Genomic DNA, 11,978 nt, shown 5'->3' with positions numbered 1-11,978 from the left:
CTATTACTATTATTATTATTATTTTTATTTTTTTTAATTATTATTATTATTATTATTTCTGAAATATGAATTTATATTCCTCTTATAAGGTAAAGAAATATGTGAATGATAGAAAAATATTATTACTTATGGATGTAAAACATAAATTAATTTTGTTTTAATTTTTTTTTTAAGTATAAAAACCTTAAATTAATCAACTTTTTATCATGTTAACAGCTTAAAGAGTATTTCAGACATTTTGATAAAAAAAAGTGTTTACCAGCACTTATTTGCCAAACACATCAACAACTCTTTTTTCAACTGCAGCACTTTTATCCAAACACATAACTACTTATATTAAAAATAAGTTCCAGCACTTTAAAAAATTACTTTTTAAAAGTTACTTTTTTTAAGTCAATCCAAACGGGCTCTTAGTTTCAAGTCTGGAGTACATTACACCTAGTAGTGTATCACTATAGCATTAACCCAGATTGAGAAGAATCATAAATGACAAGAAGTAGTGCTTTCCACTCAATTTTTCCACATAATGAACAAAATTCCATTGAACAATCCTATATAAGCTGCAAGTGTTAATGGTATCAAAGAATGGAGCATATAATTACATCATTAACTAGAGTGGTGGAAATTGTAGTAGCAACCAAAAAGTGAAAATGACCATATATAGAAACCATCGTAAAAGCTTTCGTGGTTGCTCAAATGCAAGCTATTGATATATAGATTGAAACACACAAGCAAATCTAAGTAGAAGAAGCTGCAGAGGATACATCCTTTGTCCCGGAAAGGAGTTCAAGTGTGAGGTCTCCTACTCCTATTGGCGGGCCAATACTGCAGCGGTCTGTATTATGTAATTGGATTGCATCTTTTATCTTCTGGAACTGCATAAAAGATTACCACAACAAGGTTAGCCATATGGAGAAGCTAATTTTGGTTAGCCTCAAAGGACTGCCAATAATTTTTCATGAATAACCAAAGCTCTATCAGTAAACATAGACTGGGATAATTGTCCTATTCAAATTCTTGAGTGATAGAGGTTGATCATACCCTATCCAAAATGAAACAATAAAAATTATTTAAGAAAGAAAAGTCTCAACATGTCCTTCGACCTTGTAATTCATTTGTCGCCATGATCAAGTGAAACTAGTAAAAGATAGTTAATTATCAGACGACTTACTTTGGCCAGTGAACAAGAGAAGGACTCTAGTTGTCCATCAGCTCCGCGGTAGAAATGGAAATAAGGGAGGACTTTTACATTCAAAGCTTTGCACATTGACTTGTTTGCATCAAAATTGACTTTCAGAAACATGATTTCAGGGTGCTCCTGGGCTGTTCTGCAGAACTTCAAAGTGAAAAATGTAAAATCAAATTCTAGAAAATGGAGAGAGAAAACTTAAAGACCAGTTATCTTCTTAATATGGCTTTAATATACAGATTCAACCATTGTTCAACTCAAGTAATCATGAAAATCATTAGGAGCACAGGAAACTATATATGAAATGCGAAAGACTTGGCCGAGGAGATCAATTAAAATCCTTTTAGGGTGTGTTCGGTATGGAGGGAAATGTTTTCCGATTTTCTCATGCTAGGTTGGTCAAATATTGGAAATTATTCTCTAGGAAAATAAGTTGGTTAAAAAGAAGGGAAATGACTTCCTTAATATAAGTAGGGAAAACAAGTTATACAAATGGGATTTCATACTGATAATGTCCTCTCCACCTTCCACCTTCCACCACACCTAATCTCCACCTCACCCCCTATAGCCCCCATTCCCACCACACCCCCAACTCTCAAAGTATTTGTCTAGATTATATATAAATAATTTTAGGATAATATTTTTAGCATACATACCGAACACAAGAAAATAATTAAGGAACCGCCTTATTAGAAAATATTACTCAAAAAACATTTTTCATGAAAAACATTTTCCTTCATACTGAACACAACCCTTAAAGAAGCTGATTCAAAAGTTATCATCCTGTTCTTGTAGCTCAACCAAACTGTATAGGAAAATGGACCACCAGCGAAATAAATAGGATGATGTTTCAAATTAATTATGCTTTTGCACAATCCTTTATATGATATGTATCAATAAACAATTTCAGTGGCAAGAACTATTTTACTTCTTATATTCTGTCTGCTATGTTAGAAGATGCAAGTTCTCAGTTATTAAAATCAGATACATGCTGGAATTAAGTCTCTTGTTCTGTTTAGACAATCAATATGAAAATCTAAATATATGCATATTTAGTGGTGATTTTGTTCTAGCAGCAGGACAGACATTATGGAAACAGTACCAACTTTAATTGGATATTGCGATCAATAACCTTTAGATGTAAAGAAATAGCTTTCCCCAGAAGTTTTAATCTATTGTAAACCAAGTTTAGGCACAAAATCCACAAGAGAAATACAACTCTATTCAACAGCTGAAGGAAAACTGCACTTTTTTGTTTTATTTGTAGTGCAAAGTGGATCTTTTAAATGAAGCTGAATCATCCTCAGAGTTGTTAAAGTGCCTATATGTTTAGGAAGGGATATACCTCCTTCCTTTTTTCACACTTAAGGCCACTGGAATATTGTACAGAATCTACTAGCACAATCTGCTATATTGAATACAAATCTTACCAGATGAAGAAAAACAATACCCACTAGAGAAAACAACTTGTAAGGGAAATGTTTCTTTTCCCTCTACTACAGAACATCATAACGATGTTAGTGTCAAGGAAAAATAATCCAAATGGACGTAAGAGCAGATTATAATGATTACAGTTCATATGTGATAGAGAAATGGACTTTGGGCCTAACTCAACACCAAAAGTTAGCTCATGGGGGGAGGATTGCCCAAGATCATATAAGGAGACCAAACAAACATTGGCCCCACCGATGTGGGTCTCCCCCACATGCCAGGGTTGGAATCTGGAGCGTGGCAAAGATAAGACGAAGGATTGGAGTGGGGAGGGGGAGGGGGGGAGGGGGGGAGGGACAACATATAAAACAGTGAATTGGGATGGGCCTGGGCCTGACTCCGATACCATGATAGGAAATGGATCTTACACACTCAACCCCAAAAAGTAGCTCAAGAGGTGAGGATGGCCCAAACCATAAAAAAAGACCACCCACCCCATAATTGATCGATGTGGGACTTCCGCAACACACCCCTCATGTTTAGGGTTGGAAATATGGAGCATAGACAAAATTAATATGGGGGCCCAACATCGTGAACGAGAAATGGAATGGGTCCTTCTCTGATACAATAATAAAGAAATGGACCTTGGGCCTAACTCAACCCTAAAAGATAGCACATGAGGGAAGGATTGTCAAGACCATATAAGGAGACCAATTAGCCCTTGGCACAAACGAGGTGGACTCCAAGAATATGAGTAGAAACTACCAAAAGATCCTTTAAAGTTGTTGAAATAGAATGAATTATCTTCTTTAAACTTAATCTTTACATTAGAAATAACACATCAGCATAAAATTATCGGCTTTCATAACAGGCGCAGAAAGAAGTGCTTACCTTGGGAAATAGTGCTTTGCAGGAAGCACACCATGTTCCATAGAATTCTACAATAACAAGTCTATCACCGGCCTGACTTAGAGCATCCAAGAATTCTTGTGTTGAATGAATGTCAAGCATGTTAGGCCCTGCATTTCTCTCCCACCATTTAGGTTCCTCAGTTCGAGTAACGGTAGCGTGTGCCTAAAAAGCATTGACAAAAGACACAAAATGTGTAAAGAATAATTTTAGGGATTTAACATATATGCAGCAAAATGGAAGTCCTCATGAAGATAACCGTATCTACTTATTCATAAAAAAAAAAAATACCAATTTCTGTTCAAACCAGTCCACCCAAGCTTAGATGGTAAAATTTAGTATGGATGAGTAATGAACCAAATTTGGTAACTAAATTCTATCTAAACTCTCAAAATAAATAGAAACACATTGTATCAAAATTACTACAATAAAGAAATGTGTTGTCGCTAATCAAAATGCATTATCTTTTAATCCTTTTAAGATGGTCTAGCAAATAAACAAGCTTGTTGGAGCAGAACTGAGAAGTGAGAACCTGAATGATAACCTTAGAGGAGGTATTATCTATCCCCTACCCACCAATCAAGTTTGAAAACTAAAAACCTATTCAATGATCATAATGCGAAAGTTGATGGCATTAGATTAGATCAGAAGCATTAGATTATGATTTATGAAAGGAAACATCAATTAAAATGTGTCACAAGAGTCCCTCATGGTCAGAATCCGCTCTTAATATCATTAAGGATGCAAATTGGGTTTGGCATCCAAGGCTGCTACCTTTAGCCAATTCCATAAGTAACTGCTTCAGACCAACCAGAACATTCCATGAACTAGGAGAGATGATCTCAAGTTTTCCATTTTAAGCTTGGGCACAAGGAAGCCCAGACAGATACCAGCCAAGTTTGATCAGTTTGAAAGTTCAAAACAATCTTCATAAATACTACAGATGGTCACTGACAGCATGTCATGGTTACAAGTGCATGCCTTCCATGCGCATTATCAATGCAGACCAATGTCTGAAGCAACCAAGAATGAGTTTGATCCTTACTAAAGGAGCTTTTCTATTTTGGTACTAATTCAATTCACTAAGTCTCTTAATTCTTAATCAATGAGATACGCTAAAATAGAAAAAAAGGCCAGCCTAATCTTTTCTATTCCCTTCTTTCGCCAGTATAACAAAAGACCTTAGCTAATTTACTCAAAGTCAATTTCCAATAGTCATTATAGGCTGAACTTATCTGGGAAAACCACTTCAAACCTCACCAGTAAAAACTTTATCCCAAGGATCTTCAAAGAACCACAGGATAGAAGAAGAAACAGCAAAAGACAGTTATGCATGTACACTTTTTATGGCAGGGGTGCACTCATTCAGTTAACGTAGTAAGTCAATATTACAGTGATGCAGTAACCTATGAAATAAGGACTAGTTCACCTGAAAAAAAGCCCATAGCAGAAAGTTAGTCAGTTATGTCATTCGAAAACTTGATCCTCTATGAACATTGATGCTAAAGTTAGTCTCTCACCGTGCTATAACTTTTCTTCTTTACTAAAATTCAGTATAGTGTTCCATTCTCAAAACATAATCAACTTAGTAAACCCTGACCTTTCATTATTCAAGAAACATAAAGTCTTCTACAGAACATTGTGCTAAATGACATATTTGGTGAATTACACAAGTCCCTGATAACTAAGTCATGATTAATCATATGAATGTTCGTCTTTTAGGACAGCAGGAGTGTCCAGCTTGACTATACTAATCCGATTAATCCTATGCATCTTGACTGCTAATTAAGTGATTACTAGTATAAATCAGCATAAAGACATACCTAATTTCAACATTTGAATACAATTAGGTTTTTCAAGAGAAGGATAAAGACAACAATGATACCCTCCCACAACTGCTAACTTAACAACTTTTTCAAAGAAATTTTTAGCTTGAAAGACCTCAAAACTCAAATAAGCTAAGCACAACTAGTGTGTCCAATATCCTGAATTTAAAGGAAAAATTTCAGTAAAAGGTGGAATCTTTACCTTAACAGTAGGAAATCGCTTGTTGGGGGTGAAGGCAATTCTGGAAACAAATTCTAGAGAAGTTGAAGGAGAATCAGAAAAAGAAACACCCCTTTTATGCAACTTTTGATTAGGTGTTTGGGTAGAATTCAAAGATGAAGAGAATGAGGTTAACAATGAAGAATTTGGAGAAGAACAAAAACCCAAAGAGTTCAAAGAAAATCCCATTAAATCAGCCATACAACACAAAATAGTTCAGAGCAAAAAAGTAAGTTCCCTATATATACAAAGATAAGATCAAGTATAACCCAAGCTATATCAATGGAAACTCAGCAATTTGGAAAATGGAATCCATTGAATTGAAGGGGTAGTGATGTTTGAAGAGATATTGGCATTACTATGTGTATTACTGTTGAATTAGTTGAAAAGGCTTGACCACACACCCCATAAATAAACATAAAAGGAGCGAATGCATGTGAATAAATTTGTGTGAACCAAATTTTACGAGGAGAACGATCTACATAGATATTTTTTTCTTTTCTTTTATTTTATTGTTTTCTCTACTTTGATGGGTACTCGACCCAAGTTGGTTCTTTTTATTGCTCTTCTAGGAGGAAAATTGATAACTTCCTTATGTGTGGATGTTGGTATGTGATTGGCAGGTTGATAAAGGGGTATAGAAATAGTATTGAATATGATATATTAGTCATGTTTATGTTACTTATATTTATATTAGTTAAAATAAGATTATTTCTTGTGCAGTATATAATTTGATGTTTTAAAAATATTATTTATAAAATTATTCTTCACAAATATGATGGAAAAGATGTGGTTTTGAGGACTAATTATATATGTCTTTAATCACGTTAATGCATGCATTAAAATTTTTTGTATTATTAGTACTATGAATTTTCACGTATTAGTTATACATACATCATCGGTTGAAAAAATTGTACCACACAAAGTACTAGTAATACACAAAGTTAATGAGGAAAAGTGATTAAAGGTGACGAAAAAATATAAAAACTACAAAACAAGTGATACAAGGCTTAATTATTTAGTAGAGGTGACAATTTGAAAATTAGTGTAATGACACTAATTTTAAAACCCTCAAAGTTTTATTATTTACACAAAAGTTTTAGTTTTTCCACCCCGTCCTCCCCCTTCCCCTTTTGCCGCCACCGCCATCCCTACTCATTCTAATGCCACCATCATTTCCACCCTTTCTACCACCACAATATTCGTCGTCATTATCACCTCCTCCACCACTATTACCATCACCTTCTCCTCCTCCACCACCGCCGCAGCAACCACCACTTCCTCCTCTATCACCATGACCTCCTCCTCCTCCTTCTCTATCATTACTGCCACAACAACCATCACCTCTTCTTCCATCGTCGCAACTAACGCCCGGACTTCTCCTTTGCCAAAATCACTATCTCCTTCACCAATTCCTCCTCCACTTCATTTTCTGCTAAAAAATTAAATGATTGTCGAACTTGTTATAGCAACTATGCAGAAGATACTACAACGATTCAATAATTACTGTAGCAACTCAAGCGAGTGTTGAAGTTGCTAGAATAAGTCAAGCAAATATTGAAGTTGTTGAAGTAACTGCAATAGCTACTGCAACAGCTATCATTGTTGTTGCAATAACTATCGCAGTTATTAAATAATAACTATCATAATTGCTTGATTTTTTGTATAACTTCTTTCAATGATTTAAATATTTTTAGGCAAAAAAAAAAGTTGGAGAAGGAAAGAAAGAAAGAAAGAGGAGGAAGGGGAGGGGGAGGGGGAGGGAGAGGGAGAGGAGGAGGAGGAGGAGGAGGAGGAGGGAGAGAGAGGGAGAGAGAGAAAGAAAAAGAGAATAAGATTGCAAGATAATGAAAAGGGGTGGGGATTTTAAATTTTAAAATTTGAAATAAGATAAAAGTCTTTTTAAAAATTTTAAATTCTAATATTAAATCCCAAAGTTTTTTATTACTCCAATCATACCCATATTTTATTTAACTCATTTGACCAAGTCAATATCATCAATTTTAATTTCAAGACTTGAAAAACATCTCCTACTCACTTTTCTCAAGTTAATGCATGCACTATTTTTTTCTAATGCACTTTACCAAGCAACCCCTAAAGAACTTTATAAGGAATTCATTCGCACTCTAATTTTTTAGTGCATTGCATTTTCCATGTCTATCCCCATAACAAATATAGTAGACATATAAAAAAAAAAATAGAATACTAATAACAATAAAAACAAAAATACCTAGTGAAATCCTACAAGTGAGGTTTAGGAAGGTTAGAATGTACACATACCATATCACTGTCTTATGGAGGTAGAGAGGTTATTTCCAAAAGACCCTCGGCTCAAGTGCAACGAATCCCGATATAAGAAAGAAGACAATGACGAGAAATCAAAACAAGAAACAATGCAAAAATAGACAAAACAACAATAAAAACATATGATAATCGAAATGTCATAAACAACATACTCGAGTAGATTATTATTAACAAAAAAGTAATAACAATGATAGAAATAAAATTCAATAACTATAATAGTACAACTAGTACTATCGCAAACACCAATCACCCTAAGCACGACAACATACACTACCTACTACCACAATACGAGTCTTCCAAGCCCTCCTATCTACGGTCATATCATATGTGACCTAAAGTTGAATCATAGCTTGTCTTACCACCTCTCCCTAATACTTTTTCGACCTACCTCTACCTCTCATCGTACTCTCTATAACCAACATCTCGCACATTTTCACTGGTGTCTATGCATCTCTTTGTCATATGTACAAATCATCATAGTCTCACTTTTCTTATCTTGTCGACTGCGGAGGGCGGAGGGCGGAGGGCGGAGGGCGGAGGGCGGAGGCCACACCCACCTTATTTTGGATATCCTCATTTGTAATCCTATCACTCCTAGTATGACCATACATCCACCTCAACATCCTCATCTCCACAACATGCCCCTTTTGGGCATGGAATATCTGGACTGGCCAACACTCAATCTCATACAACAAAATCACTCTAATCACCACTCTATAGAACTTAATTTTGAGTTTTTGTGGAACCTTTTTATCACACAAAAATTAGAGGCTAGCATCCACTTCATCCACAATGCACCAATACAGTGTGTGATATCATCATTGAAGTCCCTACTCTTATGGATTATAAACCTAATATGCTTAAATCTATCTCTCTTGGATATATTTTGAGTGTCAAGCCTCACTTCTACGTCTACCTCATGCATCACATCATTGAATTTTCACTCAACATATTCTGTCTTAGTCCTGCTCAACCTGAAACCTTTAGTCTCCAGAGTATATCTCCACACCCTAACATAAAATTCACTATATTGCGTGTCTTATCAATCAAGACTATGTCATCCATAAATAATATACATCACGGCCCCTCATTTTAAATGTCTCACGTCAATACATCTATCACCAAAGCAAATAGAAACCTATCATATCCACGGGCGTATAACTTTTTCTTCCTCCTTCCTCACTTAATATCCAAGCTCATCACCAAAAGCTTATGTTGAGTAGAAAGGTTCTCACTTAAAATAAAGTTGCAATCCTTATAAAGGCCTATATTGTCTTTCCTCATATGCAAGCAATAAGTTTGAGTTTTAGCCACCGCGCTACAAAAGGTAATCAAGTGATCATCCTTCTTCAAAAAGCACAAATTAGCTATCATCAACTTAAAAGCTCTAGTAAAATACAAGAACGGGGGTTCCACCATAATTTCTAACCCTAAAACCACAACCTCCATGCACATCGTCAAAACTACTAGGGGTTTCCCGATGAGACCATTGAAATCTCTGCCAATGAAGACTTTCTCAGTGATCGGAATATCTTTAAAAATCATCAAAGTCCTCCCAAAAATGCATCTTAACCTCCACGCCAAAACTTGAATGTGGAGAATAAGCACTACTAACATTCAAATTCAACCCTTCAATGAATAATTTGATAGCCGACAACCTACCTAGGAAAGCATAAAAGTTTGCCTTATCACTAGTCTGAGCATTGCCCATACCGGGCTGAGTACGTTCTTGCGTACATATCCACCTCTAACTGTCTAATAACCACCATGCATACCCTATGAACGACTCCTTCTATTACCACTATCTACTCTACCAGCTTGAGTTAAAGCTTGGGGATTTTGTTGTTGACCAGGCTCGCCAAGCCTAGTACAATACTTTTGAACGTTCCCCAACTCACTGTATTCGTAACGACCATACCTCAAAGTGGGTCATTGAGCTTGTTAAATAGAATGTGGTAAACATCAAAACTGGACGGAGGCTAACTTATACCTAACGGACCTCCAACTAAAACTTGTATCGTAGACTAAAAAGAACGCATAGAATATCCCTACAAACTCAGACCCGTCGGTCTTCCTTGTCCGCAAATCAAAACCCTCACTTTTATGCCACAAGCCTTTACCCTGGATATGGATGACAAACAGAACCATTTGTGGTTTAAGCGAACCCTTGGCCTGACTTACTACAAAGATGAAGACTAAATAAATATGTAGAAGTTGTTTAAAGGTGGACATGAAACTATAGTAGAAAAGAACTTCAATAATTTATAAGTAATAAATCCTAAGTAAGATATGTTGATAAAACAACTATAATAAGACTCAATTGACTCGTCTATGAGTCCTCTAACATACTGAAGATGGGTTACTAGGAAAGACCTCTGTCTACCTGAATACTCTACTAATAACATCTAGCTTATATTCTCGATAAACTGGAGCCCTCCTAAAGCATGAAAGTATCACCAAAGTTGGATGGAAGTGACATCATAGTGATGCAGCTACTATCGATCCATAGTACCCAATATAGAATCAAATAACATCACTACATAGAATGTGCAGTATGTAAAATAGTTGAATGAAACAACTGACAACTGAGCTAAATGAAGAAGTTTGAAGATAGACTGAAATAAAACCAACTGGATAGTAAAACATGCATGTGTGATTTAACCAAGAAAGATTAAAAATTAGATATATGCAATAGTAGAAAATACTGAAAATAATATAACTTCACTTTTCTTGGAGAGTTTTCCTAACCTACAACTATCATGTGAGCCTCATGATGATGATACATCTTGCCCATGTTGCCAAAGTCTTGTAGTACCTAGCCAGGGTAAATGAAAATATTAACTATGGTTCCAATCTCTAAACCAATACCAAGGGCTTTCTGAAGAGTCACTCTTTTTTGCCAACGTCATGATTTTATGCTACGCTAGCAACATAGTCTAGAGTTTGGATTATCCAAACTTTTACCCAACTCGGTGCTCATTACTACTCTCAGAAGCATGCATTATACACAATAACTATAAAGTTGTCTCACTTTAATTAGGGGGGAAACTGGTAATCTAGTACTGTGAGTCTATGCTCAAAAATATTTCTTTAAAACTGAATTGATCTGAACTGAACTTTACTTTAAAATTTGACTATGCTTTTCTGAAAAACACAAGACTGTGCTTTCTCAAATTGAGACATATGTTTCTTTAAAGCTAAACATGCTTTCTTTCTGAAAATATGTCTATATTTTCTCAAATCTGATATATGCTTTCTTTGAAACTGAACATGCTTTCTTTAAGGAACTCTCTATACTTTCTTTATTAAAATATGCATCTTGAATACAAAATATACTTTTTTGAACTTTTTCTTGAAATAATACACTTGAAATTTGAAATAAGAATACTTTTTTGAAATACTTCTTTGTAACACCTCGGATTCAAGAAAGGGCAAATTAGCAGTTTTCAAAAGTTTCTAGTGACATCCGACAGAGGCCAACCACGACTCATGGAGTGAACCACGGACTATAGGTCTGGTCCGTGGAATTGCCACCCAAATGGGCTCCGAGGACCATTAACCACGACCTAGACCAACGGACCGTCATTGGGTCCACGGTTTGTGGATGAGGTCAGTTGATCAGGGCCTCAAATTGCACCTTCTGACGCCAGAAGACAGACCAGCAGGACGGACCATCGGTTAAACCACGGTCTGTTGGTTAGGCTGTCGTTTGGGGTCGACAAGTATTTCCCTAGGGGTAGTTGGGTCTTTTCCTAATTATTTTATCATAATACTATGCCCATTTTCCTATGCCTAGGACCGCTATATTAGCGATTTTAACCCCAAATTAATTCATTGACTTCATTCTCTTTAAATTCACCAAAATAAGTTGAGTCTTTCTCTCCCAAAGATATTTCTCTATCTAGAAGGTTGAAGAAGAAGATTCAAGCTAGGGTTCAAGATCAAGCCTTCATTCTTCAATTGCTTTTAGGCTTTGATAGTAAGGTATGATAGTTTTCATCCATGGATTCCTTCCATTCATGGAGTTCTCAAATTCTCTTATTTTCAAAGTTAGAAATCCCTAATTGAGTTAGGGTTTTCTTTAATTGCCATGGGTTCT

General features: G+C 35.6%; 1 protein-coding gene across 1 annotated transcript; it reads right to left on the bottom strand.

The window, feature by feature from the left end:
- Positions 1–494: 494 nt before the first annotated feature.
- LOC125825706 (thioredoxin-like 2, chloroplastic) lies at positions 495–6,011 on the bottom strand. The gene is made up of 4 exons (XM_049505020.1): positions 5,558–6,011; positions 3,512–3,694; positions 1,172–1,336; positions 495–875 (listed from the first exon to the last, which is right to left on the bottom strand). Exons 1-4 carry the CDS (start codon positions 5,774–5,776, stop codon positions 738–740), a joined length of 705 nt encoding a protein of 234 aa, XP_049360977.1. The 5' UTR covers positions 5,777–6,011; the 3' UTR covers positions 495–737.
- Positions 6,012–11,978: the final 5,967 nt, after the last annotated feature.

This window comes from Solanum verrucosum, unplaced genomic scaffold (genome assembly GCF_900185275.1).
Source record: "Solanum verrucosum unplaced genomic scaffold, falcon-dt-bn FXZP01000071.1, whole genome shotgun sequence".
NCBI classification, from domain to species: domain Eukaryota; kingdom Viridiplantae; phylum Streptophyta; class Magnoliopsida; order Solanales; family Solanaceae; genus Solanum; species Solanum verrucosum.
The sequence above is the reverse complement of the archived record's forward strand: the minus strand, read 5'-3'. Positions and strand labels throughout refer to the sequence as shown.

Excerpts from the sequence above, each read along its gene's own strand:
- LOC125825706 (XM_049505020.1), bottom strand. The coding sequence starts at position 5,776 with ATGGCTGATTTAATGGGATTTTCTTTGAACTCTTTGGGTTTTTGTTCT. Across the intron at positions 3,695-5,557 it reads AGCGATTTCCTACTGTTAAG|GCACACGCTACCGTTACTCG; the intron begins GTAAAGATTCCA and ends AATGCTTTTTAG. Across the intron at positions 1,337-3,511 it reads GCAAAGCACTATTTCCCAAG|TTCTGCAGAACAGCCCAGGA; the intron begins GTAAGCACTTCT and ends TTCACTTTGAAG.